Below are 23,947 nucleotides of genomic sequence, written 5' to 3'. Positions count from 1 at the left end.
ATTATTTTATATCTACCTTAATATCTGTATAGCCATACCCATTACTTATTTGTATTATCATTTACTTACATTTAAATAAAATTATCGCCGCGAACCTATCGATTATTAACGTGCCAACAATCAAAACCGCATCACTGTTGCTTCGGAACAGATCCATTTTGAGTATAACATTTATTTTAGTAGCTGTCTAGCAGCTGTTCATAACAGTTCAGCAAACTGTTAATAACTTGTCACTACATTCTCGCTTCTGTTAGTGCATATGTGTGTGCAAACGCGCAAGGCAACTCTGCTTTAGTAAGTTAACTTTATTTATTTATAAGCGCAGTATAAACGCGACAGCGCGCATTACTTTATACATTTAGTACTATACACAACGTCAAAATGGCCGAAGTCGAAGCTGTGCAAATAATTGCGGAATCATTGAAGCAACAGGTAAGCTAATCGGTGGCCATTGTCTGCTCCACCATCTTTTCCTATTGTCTCTTATGATATGCACTTTTTGCATACTAGCCGTGGGGGGAAAAGAATGCGACGTACGTTCAACTGTAGATTTAACGGCACCAGGGCCGCACCGCTTATCTTTCCAACTTTCTGTTGTGCAAAGTTCAAAAAGCACTCAAAAAGTGGCCAAGCAATGTTATTGCCTGCTTTTGTGTATGTTTTTGCGTGTGAGTGTGTGTGTTGTTGTTGTTGCTAGCCGGTGGCTCTATATGGCGATATAGATACGAGCGGATCTTGATACGAGCGACAGCCCCCCAATATTCCAAAGGTTTAAAACATGTCCCCATCGCATTAAGGCAGTAAATCACACGAGTTTAATAGCTGATTAAATCAATAAGCAACTTGAATAAGGTCTTAAGGAAATTTTAATATTATAATTTTTTCATTTGAACTTTAAACCCTTTGCAGAGAGTATTATATTTTCTCACACAACGTGTATCACGTCGCAAGAACCATCTGCGACATATATATATTTGATGGGCCGAGTGGCTATAGTCATGTTTGTTCCTATAAATCGGTCAAATCGGTCGGTCGAAGGTTCATTTCTTGTTTGAAAAACTTTTGTGTTTTCTAAGATATCTTGACCAATTTATACATTTATAAGTTTCACTTTGCTCCTTATATACGAGAAATCTTATCGACATCGGACCACGATTTCAAATAGTTACCATTGGAACGATCTGTTAAAAAAAAAGATCTTGTATGAAAAACTTTTTTGCTTTCCAAGTTATCTTATAACACACATATGAGTCAAATCTTATAAACATCGGATCTCCAATAGCAACAGTCGGACGAAAACAGAGTTTTTTTTTCAAAAACACCGTTGTGGCTCTGAAAGGGTGTTTAATATTCGGCACTACTAAGCCCTAGCAGTACTCTGTTTTAAATAGTCGGAAATACTTTTATAGGTTTTACTAATTAACATTGCTAATATGTTTGTATTGATTTGCAGGGCGTGGAATATGTGTTCGGCATTATTGGAATACCAGTTATTGAGCTATCGATGGCCTTTCAGGCCGCAGGCTTGAAGTACATTGGTATGCGCAATGAGCAGGCCGCCTGCTATGCAGCTCAAGCTATTGGCTATCTGACGGGGAAGCCTGGCGTTTGTCTGGTTGTTTCTGGACCCGGTTTGCTGCACGTGACGGGTAATTTAAGAGAGATCCCTTCCAGTTTTGCTTTGTATTAAATTCTCTTGCTGGTTTCAGGTGGCATGGCTAATGCTCAAGTCAACTGCTGGCCGCTGATTGTGATTGGTGGTGCCACGAATCAGGATCATGAGGGCATTGGTGGCTTCCAGGAGTGTCCACAGGTGGAGCTGTCGCGCCCATACTGCAAATATGCAGCACGTCCCCCAACTGCTGCACTGATTCCGCTGCATGTTGAGAAGGCTGTACGCTATACCACCTATGGACGACCCGGTGTGGCCTATCTGGACTTCCCTGGCAACATTCTGCAATCAAAGGCGATAGAGTCGAGCATTTACAAATCTGTGCCTCATCCCATTGCTCCATTAGCCTATCCGCCTCATGACGATGTTATTCGGGCTGCTCAGTTGCTGCGCCAGGCCAAGCGTCCGCTTGTGATTATTGGCAAGGGCGCAGCATATGCTCATGCGGAGAATACACTGCGTCATTTTATTGAAAACACAAATCTGCCGTTCCTGCCCACGCCCATGGGCAAGGGTGTGGTCTCTGATACGGCTGCTCAGTGCGTTTCCTCGGCACGTACCCTGGCCCTGCAAAAAGCAGATGTCGTGCTGCTGCTGGGAGCTCGCCTCAACTGGATATTACATTTTGGACGCCCGCCACGTTACGATAAGGATGTGAAATTTATACAGGTGGACATTTGCCCCGAGGAGCTACATAATTCGGTTGTCGCATCGGTGGCCATACAGTCGGACATACGCCCCTTTGCGGAGCAGCTGTTTGAGCAAATGAACGCCATAAACTTTCGCTTTGGCTACGAGCAAGACTGGTGGAAACAGCTGGTGGTCAAATGCAAACAAAACCGTGATACAGTGCAGCAGATGTCATTGAATACAGCTACGCCGCTGAACTATTATACAGTCTTCCATCATCTGCGTGAATTACTGCCACGAGATACTATTATTGTTAGTGAGGGCGCCAATACGATGGACATTGGTCGTTCCATGCTGCTCAATGAACAGCCGCGTCATCGTCTCGATGCCGGCACCTTTGGTACCATGGGCGTCGGTCCTGGCTTTGCCGTGGCAGCTGCTCTTTACTGCCGTGACTTTGCGCCTGGCAAGCGTGTGCTTTGCGTGGAGGGTGACAGCGCCTTTGGCTTCTCGGGCATGGAAATCGAGACAATGGTGCGCTATAAGCTGCCCATTACCATTGTTATTGTGAACAACAATGGCATCTACGGCGGCTTTGATAAGGACACCTTCGAAGCTATACGCAGCGACGGCGATTTAACGCAAATGTAAGATTGGCATCTTATCTGGGTATATAACTAGTAGCTAATCTTATCATGCTCTTTGCTTCTTTACTTATAGCACGCCGCCATCGGCATTGGGCGTTCAGGTGCGCTACGAGGAGATGATGAAAATGTTTGGCATGCAGGGCCATTTTTGCACCGAGATCAAACAGTTGCAGGCGGCAGTGAAGGAGGCCAATCAGCTAACGGATAGGCCCACCATTATAAATGTGGCAATCAGCCCCTCATCAGATCGCAAGCCACAATCGTTCAATTGGCTCACAGAGTCTAAACTGTAAAACAACAAACACAGTCGTATATATGTGTTGTGTTTGTGTTTTTTATAAGCAACAACGTTTACAACTTAGTTTATAAGCACACAGTTTCGCGCATTCCTAAAAGATTTTCAAAATGCATTTGTCACGATATTTTCTTTGTATATACACAACACACAAAGTTTTAATTGTACGCATCTAAGGGGATTTTGTGCCTGAATTTAGTTCTATATAGATACCTAGTTAAATAGGACAAAATTTATGTTTGTAACTTTTTGTACCTTTGCAGCGAGTAATAATAATTTGTATCATGAAAAGACTTATCCGATCCCATAAACTTGATATACCTTTGCCAGCCCGTCTGTCTGTCTAACTGTTTTAATGCTAACTAATGTAGAGTTCTTTTTATAAGAAATATAACGCACAACTATTACATGTCTGCAAGGGTATTTAATATTCGACACCGAAGATTTTTGTTTTACTTTTTATTTGTTATAAGAAAGAAATTAGTGGAAAATTCTACAACAAACCTAACAAAGACATAAAATGATTATAATTTTGCGGTTTGTCGAAGTTTCTTGCACTAAAAACCGTCGAATTCAAACTGAATTGGAATATCAATGATTGTCGCGCACCAGCTCATCCTCCAGTCCCAGATAATGCAGAAACCAATTAAAGTCCACCAGGCGACCTTTGTGCAGAAAGGGCAATTTTGGACACAACTCGAAGGCAATGTTAATTGGTGCTATATCGGGCACCTGATCGCCGCTCATATCGAAGAAACTTAGCACATCGCGCATTTCAATTTCGCCCTGTTCATTGTGCTGCAGTACTTGCAATATATCCTCCACCAGTTCCAGACTAAAAGGCAGCCTACAGCCGCGCAGCGTGGATCTGACTTGTGCCTCTGAAATGTACGGCTTGCATGTTGGATTGATGTGACTAAAATGCTCAACAATTTCATCCACATTGTTCCACAGTGCGCGTTTCAGCTCGAGCTGTGCGGCGCCGCGCACATGATTCCTATCGCAGCTGGGTGGCGGCATTTGCTCCGCGGAGAAAAACCGACAAACCGTGACAATCTCATGGTTGAGCAGTGCTTCCTTTGAGAGAAAAGCGAGCAGCGTGGATTTCAACGTATCAAAGCTAATGGTGGTGCCATCGCGCAGATCTGCATTCGGCTGGCAGCGCAGTACGAATTGTTTGTACTGCGGACGAACTGCCTCTCGAATCTTCTGCATAATTGAGCGTATGTCCGCCACAGGAAACTGCAAAGAGAAAGACTGGCTGTACAGCTGAAGGCATAGCGGAAGAACATAAGCAACCCACCTCATTGGCATGCTGTTCCATGTAGAGCAGCGTAAACTCATCGGCCGAAATGATGTGAAAGTTGTGATCCTTGAAGCTCAATCTAGCACCTATGTAGAAGTCGTTGGCGCGATAGTATTCCGGTCTGGCTGAACTGAACTTCTCTTGGCCAGGCAGCGGCACACGCGCACGCTTCAGGAACTCGCCGCCCATAAAGCCCGAATTGCGTCGTGGTATCTCATAGATTTGGATGGTATCATCCGCTAGATAATAACTTATCACAAAGCTGCGCTCGCAGTTCTCCCGTATGCTGGACATCAACTTGGCACCAAAGCGCAGAATGCAGCCATCATATTTCATAAGCTTCTTGAAGTCCGCCTGCGGTGCCTTGGGCTCCACTGTAATGCAATTGCCCTCGGAGTCCTCATAGCTGCCCCAGCCATTGTAGGGCGGCAAACGACGTGCCTGAGACGGATTAGAGGCACGCTCATCGCTGCGATCCGGCACGGGTTGTGGTGTAAAGTCTTGAATCCCATACTGGTGACAGAAAATAAATGGTGAGCGTGTAAAACCAATAAATAAAATTGAGTTCCCTAATCTTCACACACACCTTTTCTCTGTAATAGTGCTGCGTGAACTGATCACAGCTGGTGAGCATCACATGGCGTCCAAAGACCTTCAATACGGTGCCAATTTTCAAATCCTCATCCGTATAGTATGCAATCTGCGTCTGGCCAGTATTCAAGGGATCTGTCACGTAGCGTACATCACGCATATTGGTGCCCAGCACATTCAACAAGGTGACGGAGGTTTGCTGACCCGGCAGCGCCAGACCCGTGAAGTCCTTAGGCAGCTTGGCGCGCTTGAGAAATGTGCTGGATCCCTCGCGGCCTGAATTGCGTGGAAACTTCTCCTTAATGTCTATGGTATCATCGGCCAGATAATAACATATGTCCAGCCGACGTACATCACCAAAATCCGAACGATCGTTCCAGTAGCCCTGAAATTTGAGCACGCGCCGATCAAACTCCAGAAACTGTGCAAATGCATGCCGTTTGGGCAAGGCGCTCGTCTCCGGTCGAGGCCTTGGCTTCACGGCGGAACGTTTGCGCATTTCTGTAGTGGGATCACTGAAAATGCAGAACCAGACAGCTTAGTTGAGCTATTTTCAACATTAAAAATGGAAAAAACAGCTTCGGCACGCCGAGGATTGAATACCCTTGTAGACATAAGATAACAGCTTTGCAGTTGCGCGGGGAAAATTGTAAGGCTCGTAATTGCTGAGTTTGATGGATATACTGAAAAAAAGAATATTTCGCCTACAGATCTATGTGATATAGTGTTATAATGTAGGTAAGATTTGGGTTTTATATGCACCCTATATAGAAAACTTGATAAAAAAAAGTATTATTAACAAGAACTGCATTGTCGAGCGATCATTCCCATAGCAGCTCCGATACGGTCGAATTTGACATATGTACTGACTACAGCAAAAAAGCGGACTTATGCAAAGAAACAGACGAACAGGACAGGAAATCTGCTCGACTCAAGTAAATATACTCGATAGGCTCTTAAGCATAACAATAGGGAAACCCCTTCTACAAGGGTTAAAAAAATTGGAAATTTACTTGGGCTCCATTTGCGCCACGGGAACCGCTATGCCGGCGCGACTGAGAAACTGCCTGGTGAAAATGTCGCAGCCACTGATGTGATAGTCCCGATCAAAGATCTGCACATCGGTGTCCACGTTGAGATCGAAAATGGATAGAAACTCGCGTTCGTTGGGTGGCGCTTTGGGTATGCGCTGTCGATGCACAAGACAGCCTTGCGGTATGCCCGAATTCTCCACTTTGGGTTCCGTGATTTGCATGGTGCCATCCTCCAGATAGAAGTAGATTTTCACCTTACGCACCTGATAGGGCGCATGATATACCTCGGTCAGCGGCTCCTTAAAGTACGCATTAAAGCAGAGCACCTGCTTGTCGTAGGCCAGCCAAGGTGGCAGCTTGGTAGTCATCTTGGGCGCCCACGGTGCGTTCGGCTCGGCAGGCGCTGGCGGACATTTGGGATCCACCAGCGGTCCGTTCGGCTCGACCAGCTCCGGCTCACGGCGATCCGAGAGCATGTGTACGCCCTGATAGTGCATTAATGTTTGACGCCGCGGATGACGCCGTTTGCTGTACTATGGAAAGAGGCAGATGCGGGAACTCAGCGGGGAACAAACATTGCTAAACCTGTTTTTGACTACTCACGTCATAGAACTGCGCACCTGGCAGCAGTGGCATTCCCGGCAATCGCAGCATTTTAACGGTAAATTTATGTTTATCTTAAATTTAAACACCTTTAAATTTAGAATTTGTTTTTGCCGAATTTTGCTAGTCGAATTATGTTGCAAAACTAAAAATTTGTTGCAGTCGATTTTGAGCTGCGGAACTGTTTCGACATTTTCTTTGCTGTTCGATAAATGGAACAAACAGCTCTATGGCAATGCCGACGCTTGCCATGGCAGCAGCAGCGCCAGCAGCAACTGGTTGCACCAACTGTCAAGGATGGTAGTCAAGGAGTTCCATTTGCAGTCTGCCCCTCCCCGGCCATTTACCCCACTTTGGCTACACGTCATAAGTTGCATGAGGCCGGCTGAACGTGGGGAATGTTTTGGAATAAAACGATAGATATTTCTCTGTGTATTGACAGCTTGAAGGCGTCTCAAAATGCAGGTGAGTTTTTTGTTTTTAATAATTAAAACTATTAATGTTCAACTAAATGAAGTCATAGTATCTGATCTTTTATGGAATACAACTATTAATCAAAATAATCTATATTGTTTCAGGGCGATTTCAATATCTCAACGTGTTATTGATTGCAGAGCTTTAATAATTAAAATAATAAGCCTTGCAATTATAATCTATTCCATTTAAAAGCTCATATAAAATCCTCTTTACCCTTTTTTTTAAAAAGTTCTGGGTATCAAAAGTCGTTTGGAATTGATTGAAGGGCATTATACATCATTGATTTAATTAGTGACGCGCAGTTGCGCCTATTTGGCTTATCGAAAACATTCAATACATTTCCATGTACCCAAACAAAGTCCAAACAGCCCAAGCAGACTTGTTAATTGAGGCGGCATATGTAAAAGTAGGAAAGCACGTGAACTTATCTCGCACCTCACACTCGGGATTGTCATTAGAACGGGTCTTCAAGACGATGCAATCGAAAGCGTTCCGAGCTACAGATAAAACATAAACGATTTAACGCTCGAGCGACGAAGACAAGAAGCGGGTAAAATGAAGTCAATGTGCGTTGAATAAAGTTATAGGATTATTAAAGAAAAAACATTAATTGCCAGGATATAACTTTTAGAAATAAGTATAGTCAGCCTTATTTATAAAATAATGCAATCTTTATTTGTCCGCTTTAGAACTTGTAGCAAATAAAATAACGTTGGTTTTTACGAGGGACCACTGTAATAATATGTAACTAATATATATATTTTACTTCTCTTACAGTGCGCTGTTCACATTGCTGCTCCTGGCGCTGGAAGCTGTGCATGCAATGGGCGCAAATCTGACTGCTTGGCGTCAACATCGCAGACAGAAGCGTTTTTTGATCTATCAGGATGGTGGCGTTATTAAGGTGAGGCCGCATTAAAAAAAAAACACACACAATTTGACCTCGACCTGAAAACCTTACAGATGGTAACTGGCACCGCATTTCCTGTGGACTTCCAGGAGAAGAATGCCTGGCGCCAGCTGGTCTGGTTAATGAATTACCATTATCAATTCTCGGAGCCAACTAAGCCCATATATTGGTGGGACCTGTGGAATGGACGTGACCTTAAAGGACCACTGCGACTAACCAAAGAGCAACAAGAGCAGGCACAAGCTAATGTTGAGCAGCAGCAGCCAGTGGATGAGCCACAGCAGTTGCTGTATGAATTTGCGGTGGAGTACATGAATCAACGTGGTCAAAATGGCAAAGCCTGTCTGAAGCGTGCGATATGCGAGAATGGTCAGGTGCATGAGCACAATGGACTCTACGCGCAGCTGCTGCACAGGCTGCTCCAGTGAGTATTTGAATATGAAGGTTACACTACGTCTGGTATCTAATTGCTATATACCCTGCCTAGACCCCATAGATCTCTAGCTACGCCCTATCTGGATGCCTATAGAATGGGTAAACATGGCGTTGATTGCCGCCAAGCATATCCCACAGCTGCCCACTGTCTGCTGGATGATTATGTGCACGTACATGAACGTGGCCTGACGCAGAGCTTTGTCTAAGCTATGCTTTTGGATTTAATAATAATATTCGTGTATACCCTACCACATATGAGGGCGCCGGTTGCCGTTGGTTATTGGGACACTTTAATGACCGCTTTAACAAGCTTAAGCATTTAAATAACAATTATAAAACTAACGTCTAATTAAACAGTGTTAATTTTTTGTACAAACATTTACAAAGATCGCGGCACAAGTTAACTCTACGTCCTAATCATTATCACCATTATTATCATCATGACCACCAACAACATCTTCATCATCACCGTCGTCATCATCGGAAACTTTCCAGTCTAGCTGATAGTATTTTTTCGCATTGCTCGAAAGCCATTGTAATGCGCAGTTATGTGTACAGAAGTTACAAGTGAAAAGCTGCTTGGAGGCACTGCCGCGTCTGCAAATATAAAGAAGAAATCTGTTTAAAGACGATCTAGCAAAGGGATCGGCGGGTAAGTGATAATACATTTGTCATACTGTTCGACTTACAACATGTTAAAGTCATGACCAAAAAAATATCCACAGGTTTTCTTAATATAATAGTTTTGGAATTGAAATAATATTGGGCTTACAATCATCTAATATTGCTATAAAAACTATCTTATAACAATGCAAATAATATTTGGATCGTATTATGTGGATCTTCAAGTATTTTCATTCAAATACTTTAAATTACCATTATCCAATTATAATATATAAAAATTATCTTAAGGGAATAGAAATAAAACTTGGATCGTATTATGCACATGCATATTCTCATTAGAATTTTCATTATTAAATTATAATATGAATATAGATGTGCAATTCAGACACATTATGGAACGTATGGCATATTGGGATTATGCGTCTGATTGGACTCTATCTAATAAAAAGAAATCTCATTTGAAGAAGGAGAATTTAATAATGCAAGGGTGAAACGGAATAGGGAATATATATTAATAAAAATCTTTCAGACGAAAAAGAAGAAGAAAAGAATAATATGATGTAAGAAAATTGAGGTTGTAATGGAAATAACACTCAGATCTCTGAATGGACTTTAAAAGAATGAATAAAATATTCGAAGGTTAAGACATAAGTTAAAAAAGGAAGCTCAGAAGGAAATAAAATATCGAGATATTCTGCGAGTTGTTCATTATATGAAGATGGAATTTGGTTGAATTGATATATATATATATTTTTATGTTTTATTAACATCTCGATAACATATGGAAATAGTATGATTATTAGGGCAGATAGAAGAATATGCATAAGGGAATATAAAATAATTTTGGGTTTCTATGTTATGAACATTTTATGAAACTATACAAAATTCTAGTAGACGAAAGACTCCTAAGCACACACAAGGCACAGAACTCGATATTAAATTCAACATAAGCAGCTTTTACTGTAGTTCTTGCCATTCTATTGGGTCGTAGTCGCGATATCTCCAAAAAAACAAACCGGTTTCTTTTAGCAAAGCGCAAAAAGAATGGCTGCCCCATAGACTTACCGCTTGACGACCATAAAGTAGTAGGTTGTATAGAGGCATCTCGAGCAGTTGGTAGTCGTGCAGCGAGCAATGGGTCCATTGTTGATGTGTGCACTCATATAGGGCTCGGGCAGGAGGCGATGCAGTGCAGCATTCTCATAGACAGGCAGGTGGCGATTCATCGTTTGCAGCGCGTGCAAACAATCGTCGTAGAGCGTGACCCGGTTCTCGGGCGAGGGCACGCGAAAGACATTGCGTGTGCCCACGGGCAGCAGCAGGCGCTTCTGGGACTCCAGTTCACGCACCCAGAAGAGACCCTTCTTGGAGATGGAACTGCAGAACAAAGATTATGATTATTATGAATATGATTATGATCCGTCCGTTTCCTACTCAATTTTCTCTACTCACATGGGCGTCACTTTTTGTCTATTATCAAAGAAGTTCTGATAGAAACGCTCATAGATCATGGGTATATAGTTGACGGAGGTGTTGTGAAAGATGCGCACCTGGTTCATGAACTTGGAGAGCGCAGCCGGCAGATAAACAAGAGCGCAGCCTGCAAGAATGAGAGAAGACTCTAAAGAGATCGATATCTTTCTTTTTTTGTTGTTGGGGGAACACTCACGATCGGCGGCTAGCGACTGCAGCATGGGTAGATTGGCAATTCGCTCGGGCAGATGCAACAGCGCCTCGTTGTCGCTCACGTTCAGCTCGTTGAGGCGCACGCATTCGCTGAGCTGCAGGGGCAGGCGGCGAAATTGATTTTTGGCAATATTCAGATGCTCCAAATTGCGCAAGGTGTTTAGCTCTGAAGGGAGAGTACATAGAAATCAGTACAATGGCAATGTAGACGCTGAGTGGGTCGCTTCTTACCTACAGGTAGCTCGGTCAGCTGATTGCCACTCACATTCAGCTGCTGTAGGCGCAGCAGCAGACCCAATGTCTTGGGCAGCTCTGTGAGCTCGTTGTTGGACACATCCAAAAACTCGAGATTCTCCAGCATATAAATATCCACTGGCAACTCACTGAGATTATTGCCAGCTAGGTGTATAAACTTGAGTGTGGTAATATTGAGCAGCCATTTGGGTATTACGGATATGTAGTTCTCTTTTAAATAGACCTCTTCGAGGTCCTCATACAGAAACAAGTCCATGGGCACATCTTTAAAATTTAAATAGCTCCAGTGCAGTATGGTTTTATTCATGTCGAGGCGGGCGAGTTACACAATATTTTCTTTCAATTAATTAAAGCAGACGTATTTTGATTGTTTGTTTGGTTTTTTATTTTTTTTTATTGGCACCCCATATATACATATATAGTATATATATGTGTAGAGATAAACAGCAGTATTTCTTTTTTACGCGGTCATGATCAAAATTTGGCATGCGGCGCCTTCACTGTCAACCATAAAACTGGGCACCCGTCAGCAAACAAACAGCAACAGTTTGCTCTGGTCGCCCAAAAGATTCTTTTTATTTTTGTTTAACAAAATACTCGCGAGCACACAAAACAATTGCTCAGATCGCGTATTGCTTGCAAATGTATATAGATAAATATATATATCTACTATATATTTTAAAATTAATTTATTTTTAAATATTTATTTAGTTATTGGCTTGGTGGTGTATACGTAATATGCCGCCTGAAAGTATGCAACTGCCGCGCTAAAAGCTTTTGCGACATTGACATTGAGTATTGCGTGGATGCACTGCAAGCGGCTGCATTAATTTGCCGCTTGTTGTTGTTGTTGTGGTTGTTTTAGTTGTTGCCGCCTCCTCAAGGTCGTTGCGTCAAAAATAGGCGTGAGCTTTCGCTAAAGTGAGCTTTTTCTGTATTTCTGGTAACTGATGTACTAAAGACTGTAAAAATGCGATTACTGTCAAAAGCTTAGCCTGTCTAAAGCTCAGCCAAGTTTCAAATCCCAGTTAGCTCTGGCTGAGATAAGGTTTTATTAGCGTATTTTCAAATAGCCTTCTGAGGTTTGTGGCTTGACGAGCTTTTAGAGTGCATGCAACTCCATCGGGGAAATTTGTGTCTTATTCGAATATGGTTTAAAATGTGGTTGTCAAGTTGTTGACAGTCGTAACTCTGAAAATATTGGAGCTAAATTGCTACAAATTTGTTATATTTGTGTGTTATGTTTTATGGAATAAAAACTGAATATCTTTTGTTTATTTTACTGCAATATGCACGTTTTGAACGTTTGCTAACCAATTCTTTAAACAATTACTCACACAAATAAACAGCCACCGGTCGACGTTAACGTAAATAAAACGCAATTTGTCTTTTCTTAAAATAAATTAAAACAGTTTTCAATTTTATTTTGACTAGTTTGACAGTGTTTTCTTATGTAAAGCGATTTACCAATAAATTTCGGGGTATGCATCAACATAGGGCGAATAATGATGATAGCTGCTGTAGGGCGAGGAATAATAATCATGATGATGATGATGATGATGAGGATAGTAATACGGCGACGAATATCCATAATACGGCGTAGACACAGCTATGGGCAGGGGCAGACCCACGCTTAAATGTGGCGCCGGCGCAGCCTCCAGTGCAGCCATCAAAAGGCCCAAAAACGCCAAAGTAATTGCCAAGACTTTCATAATCCGTCCAGTTATGTATACAAACTGAGCAGTTCTCATAGTTAAAATCACGCTTTTATACCCATCTGAACTGGTTGGCAAATAAAAATGTGAGTAAAAAATTTCTCCAAAAATTAGCGACTAATTTAAAGAATGTTTTTCCCCACAAGAAAAAACCCAAATAATTTTTTCAATAAATATTTGGTTTATTTTTTTCATCAACTAATAAAGCTCTACACCTTTTATCACAAGTCGCGGTTTTTTCTGTTTTCTTTTTTTTTTATATAAAGTGGGCGTGTTTTTACGCGCCCACCTTAACATTCAGCGTCAGCTGCTTGAATTCGCGATCGCTGAGTAAATTCCATTCATAGCCCAATATCTGTGAGATTTCACGTTCGACCGCCTCGTAGGAGCGCGAGTTGCGCTTCAGCCACAAATGAAACTCATCGCTCCACTCCGGATGTCGGGGCCAGTCGCATCTCAAGATGACAGCAAAGCGTCGCACGTGCAGCTGCTGTAGATTCTTTGCGGTGCGTGCCAGCAGGAGCAAAGTTGAAGTGGACACTTTTTCGCGTATGACCTAAAGAGTAACAGTTGATTTTATTAACAATTACTTGTAGTTATTACCCGGCTATGCACAGCCAAAGTATTTTTGATTAAGTTTTAAATCAGCTTTAGCCTATTTTCTAATAAGGACTAGATTTTTCGATTTTCAAAATTTCTTTAAAATTTATGTAAAAACTGCAACTGCCACATTTTTAATCCTGTATTGGATATACCTGTAATCGATTTCTTTTGTGAGGTGTTTCAAATAGTTTGTCGGTTAAGTTTTAGATTCAAATACATTTTAAAGTATATTTTTGAAAGATCATTTGAGTCGGGTTTTAGGGTTTCGGGTTGAGCAAAATCCACACATACTGAGTGGAAAATGGGTGGAGATGGTTTGGTTTCTTAATCGTTTTGTGAAATATAACTTCGGACGTGAAGTTTAAGATAAAATAGGAAGATTAAAATGTTACACGGACAGGCATTAGGCGGAAAATTTAATTTTTACCTGGCAATTCCGGGTAGTAACTAGCTAGCATATACATATAGGATTAGGGCATTGAGTTATATATACCAGCGTGTCCAGATAGATGCATTGACGGCACATCAGCAACAACAGACTGTCAATGCGATTGTGAAATGGTTTTGGGCTACTGAAACGCGGTAACAGCTCATGACCATAGACGGCCAATGTGTTCTTGTAGTGATCCACCATGCGCAGCAGCAGATCGGTGCGTATGCGCGCCTGTGGTGCCCAATAGGTGATGCTATGCACTGGCGCCTCCGGCTGTAGGACCACATCCCCATCCACCAGATTCTCAACGCGCAGATGAACTTTCAGCCGCGGATTGGTGGCCTTCAGACTGCGCCAGGCCTTGACGCCGCAGGCGCTGATGCTCAGATGGTTGGGCGTATAGCGGTTTTGCAGCAAATGCAAATGACGCAGCTTGGTGTCCGCCAATAGGGATAGCACATCATCATCTATGTTTTGTGGCGAAATTGTGAGCACCTGTTGACCGCTTGTGGTTAGCTGTGTTTACGATTTCCATGAACAAAAGCTCACCCGCAAATTGAGAAACAGACCCACATGCATAATGGGACAATGCATTGTGGTCACATTCACCAGATTTAGGATGCGCATTTTTGTGCAGCAACTGCAAACGACTTCGTCCAGCAAATGATTCGCCTCGAAGCGTTCCAGCACAAAATCAACCAGCTTCAGCGTGTGCAGATCGGTGAGACGCAGCAGCAGTTCCTTCAGACCTTTCAACAGCTGCCCGCCGGTGCCAAAGAGCTTGATGCCTTCGGGATCATTGGGTTGCGACATATTGCAGGGAAAATGATAGACCAAGGAGCGTATGCGACGACCCATGCCCACCAATTCGGGTTGTGGATTCTGTTCCTGACCCTGTACATATAAAAAGATTACATGAGGCGTGTTCTTACGAGAATTTCAGTTATTGATAACTTTTAGTAACTTGATTTAAGTCCACTTCTCTCTTTATATAAGTATGTAAAGGATTATATAAAGTCGGAAAACGCATAAGTATGTCCAAAACGCACTTAACATAATGCCGAATAAAAATATTCCAAAAAAGGTTTCTAGTTAAGTATTTTGGGAATTAACAGAAATTAACTTAGGATACGTTTCTCCCACTTAATACAAGTACAAACCGGATGAAGTTTAAGATCGTTTGTTCTTAATTTAAGTATAAAATACTTGATTTTTTATCTGAGAATAAATAATGCTCGATACATGGGGCTTACTAAAGCTATCAAAGTAGGCATTAGCTACCGCATATGTACTTTTCTCATCTGTTTATCTATGATTCATCAAGTATCAAAGATCAGGGATTAAAATTTCCTTATTGATTTACATATTTCTGCTTTGTTTACCTTATCCATGCTCCAAGACAACATCGTCATAAACTGATAGATGTTATTGAAGCTATGCCAGGGTCGAAACTCGATGCCTCTCAGGTGTCTACCGATGCGCGCCAGGCAGTTCTGTGTACGCATATGATCCAAACAGTATTGCCATCCGGAGTAATAATTGTACTTGGGGCGCGTCAAAGTGCGATCATCGACCACAAAATTGTTCCAAACGGTGGGCAAATAGAAGGCGCTATACCATTGCCGGCAAACCTGGAGAGCGTACCTTGAGTTGGCTATACGACTGAAATGGAGCCTACTTACCAGACTGGCATAGTAGCGTTCCTTGGGCGTGAGATAGGCAAAGATATCCTCCAGCACCAGATTGGGCAGTTCGGACCATCTGGAGTAAACGCGCTTCGATTCATCCCGTTTTTCATTTGCCTCGTCATCATCCTCCTCTATGTCTATATAGCAGGCTGTGCGAGAGAGAGAGAGAGAGAGAGAGAGAATTGTTTGTTGACATTTTATGCTTTCGCTTTACCTTTCTCATTCTCATCGATCTTCCAGCCAGCTTTTTGCATAACCTCCAACTGGCCGCTACTCTTGCGCCTAGCGCTGATTGTGGACATGTTTGTTTTGGTTTATGGTCTATTTTATTTTCTACCTATATCTTTTCTATATTTGCATAAAGATTTGTCTCTGTTATTTACACGACAACAAGCTGTACACAACCACACTTTACGATATTCCACTCTAATTTTGAAATTTTTGGCACCGATTGCTGCTTAATTTTTTTGGGTTTTGTGTTTTTTTTTGTCGGTTGTTTTGTTGTTGTTCTTAGATGCGATTTATTTTTATATAGTTTGGATCGTTCGGTTCGCTCGGACGGCATTTAGTGTGGCGCGCGTCGCATCGCGTCGCGTTTGGGCAACGACTGACACGGTCTTCAAACTAATTCCTTCAATATTCAAATGCTATTTTCGAAAATGAGAACGAAAGTTGTTGTTGCCCGAGTTTTCGTTAAGTTTCGAAATCTTTAAAGGCGTACATTTCGTTAAGTATCATTTTGTTATTTATTTTTTGTTGAATATCGTTTGTTGTGGCAACACGATTTCGATATTGTTCCGTGTTTATTTACATATCGAAACATTTGTGCTCTATGTCGTTGTTATAATTAGATCCGGCCCGGCTTTTAGGCGGCAAGGTCTTAGGGCGGACACCGCGTGGCACGGAACTGGGGCAACTTGTTGCCGCTGTTGTTTTGTTGAGGTGTGAATTATAAAAATAAACGTTTCGTTCGACTCACATTAAACACTGCACGCAATGCGATCCGCAATTTTCTGAGTCTCAGTCTCAAGTAGAACTCATAATCAAACTATTGATAAGCACTTTAGCTCGGTTGAGCTTCGTCATGATAGGCCGCTGCGTATGGGTTAATGTGGTATCCAATACCAGCTCGCGATTTGGAATATTGTAAAATAAACGGGTGCTGCCAGGCACGGGCAAGTATTATGCGTTTGGCGCAAATACTTAATCATATACCTATTTCTGCCTTATATACATATATATTCTTTTATTTTTTTTTAACTAGAAGAAATTACCCGTTGTGGAATCTCCTGTGCTATCGAACATTTTTTTTGTAGAGTTCGCACGATACAAAGTCGCTTTATTTGCCAATATATTTAGCTAAAAAATTGCCCGCCTATGAAGCTAACAAAACAATCAAATCAAAAGAACAATTTTAATTTAGTTTTTTGGAATACGTTTGTGAATAATAACAATTTGAATAGACACATAAAAAACTCATAAGAACAGCCGTTACTGCAGAATTTGAACCGGCAACCTCACTGTTGCTAGTTCAACTACCAGACAACTTTAAGATAGGGTCTAAAATATTTAATATTTAATGATTAATGATATAATAATTTAATGAATCGAATGCGAGCCTTTAAAAAATTAAATCTTCACTTGTGGTAAACGGCAATTATAGATCGAATTTGTCATAGTCTTACAATCGATCCATATATCTACATTACTAAAGCATTTTATAAATTTGTAACCAGAAAGTTGATTTTTAAGTTAAAAATTGTGCGAAAAGCTGCTTGGCAATTCTGGCGCCTGCCTTTGACATTTGACACCACTTTGCACAGCGCCAGCAAAAAAGAAATGCCAATGTCCTTCTACTCGACAGCATTGTTGTTGTTGTCGTTGTTGTCGTTGCCTTGACGATGCCACCAAACTGCTGCTCAAGTTGTCCAGTGTACACTGTTGTCCAGTTGTCCGCTGTCTGCATGCCATTGCCATCAAGGAGCTGCGAAAGGAAGCAACTACACACAGGCCATTGTCATTTCCGGCAGGTACACTTAGCGGAAACAGCTGTTTATGTTGCGGCTTGGCGGGTGAAATCTGCGGGCTGTGCTGGGAGCAGGGCAGGGTGGGGAGGGGGGGTGCTGCTAAAAATGTACAAAGGCATTTTGCAATTTTCTTTGGATATTTGTGCAAAGTGACCAAAAGCGACTTTGTGCCATTTTGTGTTGTTCTTTTTTAGTGTATATTTTTTTATTTTTATTATTCTTTTGCCATTCGCTGGCGTGCAACAATATCCGTTGCATACTTTTAGGATCAGCGCCTTTTTCGCGCCCGAGCACTTAAAAATATGCTGAATATTTTATAAGTCGCGCGAGCGCGAACGTTCCGAGCTGCAACAAAATGCAATTGCGCCGTAATTAAAACAAATTTAAAAGCAGTTAACACACACACACAGGCATTCACACACGTGTGGGTCTGTGTGTGTGTGTTAACCGGCAAGCACTTCCGCATTTGGTTTGAACACATCAAATATGACAGCAGGCGTTCGCGCTGGCCCAAAATTTGACTATGCAAATTTGAATGTCAACAAAAACTTGCCGTTTAACCCAAAAACCTTATTTTGTGGCATCGTTTGCCCATTTTGCTGGCTCCTGGCAACAATTTTCGTAACATTTACCAAAATGCTTTACAGTTCCGAGTTGGCAGCACGGAGCGCATTGCGCAAAATTTATGCAATCTACGTGTGTGTGTGTGTGCGAGTAGTGTGTGTGTGTGCGTATACTTACTAGAGATGTGTGCGTGATTTTATTAAATTCCCAACAAGGGTTTACGCGAAAATACAGTCTTAATTTATTTAAATTATACACATATTTTATAATTAAAATTTAAAAAATTTATGGTTTACCTTCACGGGGGCTCGATCCGTAAACTTCGTGTTTAGTGGGTCGACAACGCCACACGTGCGACTTTTTGGGACTTGTCAGTCACTACCTAATCTATAGAAAACTTCGTGTTCAGTGCGCAAAACAATCGACCTATTGGGAATTGAGAGGTAGTACTAACTGTTTAATATATATATAAAAGCTTAAATAAGATAAAAGCCTTTAAATATTAAGAAAATAATATGTTATATTTAGTTTAAAGTTTAAACAAAATGTACTCACTCTTACTCACACCAAAAAGTTGCTCTTCTATGCGATTTTCATTTTCGCAAATTTATTTATTGTTACATATTTCTAAAATTTATCTAAGTAATTTTTTTTTGTGTGTATGTGATGCATTTATGAGCAAGTGTAATAGAAATATTGCAACATATATGTCTAGATTATGTATAACTTTCCTTTTGCAGCCCTCACGATACTTTATGAGGTTCATCTCTGACATGCATATGCATAAGCATGCATATGCGAGCACATGAGTGTGCGTGTGTGTGTGTGTTTGTGTGTGTACCGGCAGCTTAAAACTGTAAAACAGGAAGTTGCTCGTTGGCTTGGTTAGCCAAGCCCGGCCAAGCACTCGACGCTGTCTTCCTGGCAGTCGACTGTTGTTGTTGTTGTTGCTGCTGCTGCAATTGCCGTTGGCCTTGCTCAGGTGCATCGCGTTGGCAGCTGTTTTGGGCCATTGTTTAGCCATCGGATGTTGCCAAGTTTTGTGCAATTAATGCATAATTTTGAGGCATTTTAATTACTTGCAGTCGTCTCCGGCAGCCCCTCGCCCTACTTGCCGCCTGCCATTCCGCTCTACGGCGCCAGTTAACTCTGCCATGTGGTTATGCAAATTGACGGCTTATGGCAATGGCCAAAAACGTCGCATGACTTTGATTTTTGTTCATATGCAAACTGCATTTGTGCTAACATTTTAATTGCAAATTATTTTGCCAAGTCATTGAAGTTTGTTGTTCTTGCTTGCTGCTGCTTGCTGTAGCATAACTTTGGGCGCACACGATAGGAGCTGCCAAGCTGCTCTTAAGTGTGCAGTTGTGGGAGAGCATGAGATACCTTTAAACAGTGCTGCTTTTTTTGAGATGCCAAAAAATAGCTGAAGGTAGCTAAAATTGGCCAAATATAGCTAGAACAAATCTGCTAGGGCAGCACTGCTGCTGATGCAAATACCATGTACAACAGGAATTCAGCTCAAGAGTTCTAATAGAAAATCCCTATTATATATGTCTTTAATGTGCTTAAGCCCTATCTTTTATACTATTGAGCTCTACAAATTGTTTTATTGAATAAAACGGAGTTTTGATAAGTTAATTTAATGAAAATTTCAAATTCTTGAGTCTTAATGTAGAATTATATTAACAACCGTTACACTAATATATGCATAATATTGCTCCAAAGAGAGTCCCTGATATGTTTCTATGTAAGATTATATGATTTCCCTAAGAGTGAGCCCCTGATTTGGCTTTGATTTGCCAACTGCTTTCCATATATATGTGCCCCATATGTATATGCTATATATATGCCATATTATTTTAGTAAAGCCCAACCCTCAGCTCTCGTTGTGTGGCTTACCCCAAAAAACTTTCTGACAGTTGCAACTGCCTGGCTATGAATTTGGATGCGCAGCTGTTGCTTATGCAAAGTTCTTTTGCTGAGTGGATAACTTAAAGCCCCGAAGTTTTGTATAAACTTACATATAGGGCTCAATCTCAATCACAGCAGCACATCCCCCCACACCCCACAACCCATACCCTGCCCCAATCCACAGTGCAGCAGCAACCCCAAACAGAGTTTCAATTGTTCTGACGTTGTCACTTTAGTGGCCTGCCCCCTCCGCCGCCCTTAACAATTGGGTCGCTGCCACCCTTAGTAATTTGCCTTGACAATAGTCATGCATTTTAATTGAGCAGCAGCTGCGGTTCATCTAGCGCCTCCCCACTCCCCCTTAAACGCCCACTAAACGCAGCAAATTGTGGCCATTAAAAAAAAAGCCATATAAAATAGAAACTTTCTACCGGATTTTTATTTTTTCGCTTTTTTATTTGTGGAAATGACAGCAATTATTTGTAAAATATTTATATTACAATTGAATTGAAAAACTTTTCTGTGTGTGGCACAACCCCGAAAAGAAAAAAAATGACAAAACAGAAATAAAAAACAAAAGGAGCAACTTTGGCGCACTAATAAAATGAATGGAAATTAAAGCAGTGCGAATATTTGTTGGAGTGTGCAAAACAATTAAGCTAAAATTGTTATTGCAATTTGAAAACAATTGTCAAATTATGCAAATGCCGACTGATTGCCAAGTATTTTTCAACAAACCAACCCACCCCCTGAATAAGTGCTCCCCGAAGCACTCAAAAAGCTAACAAGGTAAACAACTCTCAACTCTGGGCCCCTGCCTCTCGCACACTCAAGCAAGTGGAGCTAGCTGCGAATGCTGCTCAAAGATTTATGGGCAACGCCTTTGGGGCTGGTCCTCGCCTTTTCTCCTGGTGAAAGATGCCGCAAAAAGTTGAAAGTGGCACGTTGTCAGCTGCAAGGCGATTGCAATTTGCATAAAAATTCATTGGTTATGCGGCAAGTTGACAAAACTCAGCAGCCAACAGGCTGCCACACGAATCTCAAGTTAGTCAACACCTGAATTAACTGTTAAGACACACATACAAGGGATTTGACTCCCCAAGCGAGTGTTTTTTTTAATAGCTTTCTTTGCAAATCTAGTAAATCGAAGATATTTATTAGCATAAATTTATACCCAGTTTTATATATTGTTTTAAATTAAATATCTATTCAATTATTTCTAACTCATTAAATAAAAAACGCAACCATGTGGAGTTATGTGCCATAAATAAATAAAAATTTAAATATATCTGCCATAACATTAAGTTAGTTCCTGTCCGTGTATATGTGGTCTGAAAATGTTTAAGAAAACTAAAAGATTTGACAAAAAAAAAGGAATACATTTTCTGGCAACCGATTCAAGTGTTTCTTACCGTTTTCAATTGTAGAATAAACATTTTTTTTTGTATTCTTCTTAATTTACTTTTGAGTTTGGCTTAGATAAAGCTACAAATATTTAATCAAACATGCAAAAATAAAAATAGAGAAAAGTAAAATATAGCACACTTTGCAGAAAAAAGCCGCATTTTAGGGCCTTGTTCTTATTTGAAAATGAAAACTATTTCTTTTATTTTTTTTTGCAGACCCACTTGATTGAATTATTCTCTCTTAAAATAATTTAATTTAAATATTAATTTTCAATAATGCAATAACAAAAAGGCCCACTAACAAAGCGTGTAACAAGTTTTATAAAGTTTATTCTATTTTGGCCTGGTGTTGTGGTTGGTTAGCCGGAAAAAAAGTCAGCTGTCAATAAAAGATGGCGATGACCACAATCACAGTGTGCACCACATCCGTTGATTGCTGCTGCCCCACACACACACACACACACACACACACACACACTTCTGTCTCTGCTGCTGCTGCTGTTACATTTCCGTTACATTAACAAAGCGGCATTGAGCGGCACGAACAACACTAACAAACAAAAGCAACAACAACGACGACAACAACAATAACTACGAAATTGGCGCACACGCTGCGCTTTACAAGCAAAAAACTAGTTTCTGGGTTTTTGATAGTGAACAACAACAACAACATGAACAACAACAAAGCAGGAGGACAACAGTCATTATGTTACATAGCCCTGGCAAAAGGGCAGCTAGCTGGCTGGCCTCTGTCACACACATACACACAAACACGCGTGCACTCGCACACCCCCGCCACGCTCCACTCTTCCACGGTGCGTGTGTATTTTTTGGTCAGCTTTGTAATTGAATCACGTTTTGTATTAAATAAACTTTTCAAATTATCGAAAAATTGACTTGCACTACAAACGCCGCCTAGTTTCATTTACTGGTGTGCGTGTCATGCATGTGTGTGCGTGTGTGTGTGTGCGTGCATGTGTTGTGCTTGCGTGCGCCTTGTCCATTAACATAAAAAACGCTCTCGCGCTCCCCAAAAAGGCACTTTTGAAGCTTTTTTATGCAGAACACTTGACAGGCTCATTAGTATTGAAACGGTCAAAAGTTTTATAACCGCTCCCCCTCTCTCTGTCACTCTCTCTATCGCTTTCTCACTTTCCCCTCGCTTACGCCGCACTCAGATTCCGCTTTAGCACGCTCGCTCAGATAAGTGTGCAACACGTTTTTGACTTTACGCCATTTTGGCAAGGGCTGCCAAAACGTTTTTATTTGCAAATTTGAATACTTTTTGTTTGTGGCATAATTGAAGGAAAATGAGTTAACAAACAAACAAATGAATTCATTTTTGTGATCACGTGTAAAGCGTGGCAAGCTCCATGCTCCCTGCTCATTTATGCAGCACAGCCCGCCGTTGCACGTGTACACACAACAACAACAGCAACAGCAACACAAAACATTGGCTGCATTCTTTTCATAACACATTTTGCATGCAATGCTGCGTGTCTGGCAAGCTTGGCGCCGTCATTTGCACCCAGCCAACTGGGTGGCAACGTCGGCCAGTTGCATAAGCTGCCAGTGGCTGGCCAAAGTTGCCCACATACACACACACATATACACAAGAGGCCACGCATACATGCAGATAACTTGTTTTCGCGCCATTTGCACGCGTCATGAATTTTTCATAAACATTTAAAGGGATTTCATTACAATACACATATACGTATGCGTATATATTTATGTATGTATATATATTTATATTCATGTATATGTATTGCAGACTACAGTATTCCGGCTCGCATATTTAAATCCTTTTGTTGTTAACGTACATATTTATTTGTATGCAATGGAAACCTGAATGCAAAAGGTTCCACGATATAAAATCTGTTCAGTAAAAAGCATTTCATATAATAGGAAAAAATTATAAAAATAAGTCATAAAGAAATAATTTATTACGATATAATTAAGATATAAATAAGTAACAAATAATAAATTCATAATAAGACCTACTTTTCAATATATTTTTTTCATACAAAATAAGGATAAAATATAATTCTTAAAAAATATATATATTTTTCAGATTACAAAAATAAATATACATAAAACGGATTCAAAAATAATATAAACAAATGAAAGTATTTGTGCAAATTTAATGCAAACAAATGAATTGCTTAAGGAAATTTTTTTCACATCGCTTAACTTTATGTTATATTAACTGCCAGGGTATTCACATGTCGTATAAACTTAATTGCGCTATTCTTACTCGATCCATATACACGAATGCCGAAGAGCATGTAAATTAAAAATTAAATTCTGTTCAGAACATGCACTTGTGCCAGCTGCTGTGCGTTTACTTGCAAGAGACACTGTTCGGGAGCTGGGAATGTGGATGGGCTGCAGATGGGATGTGGTCATTCAAGCAGAACGGAACTCAT

General features: G+C 41.0%; 5 protein-coding genes across 8 annotated transcripts; 2 read left to right on the top strand and 3 right to left on the bottom strand.

Moving 5' to 3' along the window:
* Positions 1-222: 222 nt before the first annotated feature.
* Hacl (2-hydroxyacyl-CoA lyase) lies at positions 223-3,657 on the top strand. Of its 2 annotated transcripts, XM_064679735.1 has the most exons (5): positions 223-294; positions 363-432; positions 1,454-1,649; positions 1,710-2,949; positions 3,023-3,657. In XM_064679735.1, the coding sequence occupies exons 1-5, from the start codon at positions 260-262 to the stop codon at positions 3,240-3,242; spliced, it is 1,761 nt and encodes a 586-aa protein (XP_064535805.1). In that variant the 5' UTR covers positions 223-259; the 3' UTR covers positions 3,243-3,657. The 2 variants fall into 2 exon arrangements, with proteins under 2 accessions (XP_064535805.1, XP_064535807.1); XM_064679737.1 differs by having other exon boundaries at positions 258-432.
* Positions 3,658-3,688: 31 nt separating this feature from the next.
* Efhc1.2 (EF-hand domain containing 1.2) lies at positions 3,689-7,115 on the bottom strand. 2 transcript variants are annotated; one of them, XM_064679734.1, is made up of 5 exons: positions 6,779-7,115; positions 6,155-6,703; positions 5,137-5,656; positions 4,548-5,063; positions 3,689-4,486 (listed from the first exon to the last, which is right to left on the bottom strand). In XM_064679734.1, the coding sequence occupies exons 1-5, from the start codon at positions 6,781-6,783 to the stop codon at positions 3,836-3,838; spliced, it is 2,241 nt and encodes a 746-aa protein (XP_064535804.1). In that variant the 5' UTR covers positions 6,784-7,115; the 3' UTR covers positions 3,689-3,835. The 2 variants fall into 2 exon arrangements, with proteins under 2 accessions (XP_064535804.1, XP_064535803.1); XM_064679733.1 differs by having other exon boundaries at positions 6,155-6,708; positions 6,779-7,114.
* Positions 7,116-7,459: 344 nt separating this feature from the next.
* Positions 7,460-8,976, top strand: LOC135426580 (uncharacterized). The gene is made up of 4 exons (XM_064679732.1): positions 7,460-7,821; positions 8,033-8,159; positions 8,219-8,589; positions 8,653-8,976. Exons 1-4 carry the CDS (start codon positions 7,811-7,813, stop codon positions 8,804-8,806), a joined length of 663 nt encoding a protein of 220 aa, XP_064535802.1. The 5' UTR covers positions 7,460-7,810; the 3' UTR covers positions 8,807-8,976.
* LOC135426579 (leucine-rich repeat and death domain-containing protein 1) lies at positions 8,868-12,648 on the bottom strand. Of its 2 annotated transcripts, none has more exons than XM_064679730.1 (6): positions 12,503-12,648; positions 11,142-12,127; positions 10,894-11,076; positions 10,677-10,824; positions 10,290-10,601; positions 8,868-9,197 (listed from the first exon to the last, which is right to left on the bottom strand). In XM_064679730.1, exons 2-6 carry the CDS (start codon positions 11,470-11,472, stop codon positions 9,014-9,016), a joined length of 1,158 nt encoding a protein of 385 aa, XP_064535800.1. In that variant the 5' UTR covers positions 11,473-12,127; positions 12,503-12,648; the 3' UTR covers positions 8,868-9,013. The 2 variants fall into 2 exon arrangements, with proteins under 2 accessions (XP_064535800.1, XP_064535801.1); XM_064679731.1 differs by having other exon boundaries at positions 11,142-12,120; positions 12,503-12,517.
* Positions 12,649-13,074: 426 nt separating this feature from the next.
* LOC135426578 (uncharacterized) lies at positions 13,075-16,219 on the bottom strand. Its single transcript, XM_064679729.1, has 6 exons — positions 15,819-16,219; positions 15,599-15,753; positions 15,299-15,547; positions 14,466-14,810; positions 13,977-14,411; positions 13,075-13,436 (listed from the first exon to the last, which is right to left on the bottom strand). The coding sequence occupies exons 1-6, from the start codon at positions 15,904-15,906 to the stop codon at positions 13,158-13,160; spliced, it is 1,551 nt and encodes a 516-aa protein (XP_064535799.1). The 5' UTR covers positions 15,907-16,219; the 3' UTR covers positions 13,075-13,157.
* Between the last annotated feature and the right edge of the window lie 7,728 nt (positions 16,220-23,947).

This window comes from Drosophila montana, unplaced genomic scaffold (assembly GCF_035044405.1).
Source record: "Drosophila montana isolate Dmon_TW-CO22-7 unplaced genomic scaffold, ASM3504440v1 contig_2081_1, whole genome shotgun sequence".
NCBI lineage: Eukaryota > Metazoa > Arthropoda > Insecta > Diptera > Drosophilidae > Drosophila > Drosophila montana.
Note: the sequence above shows the minus strand (reverse complement) of the source record. Positions and strands in the feature narration are given on the sequence as shown.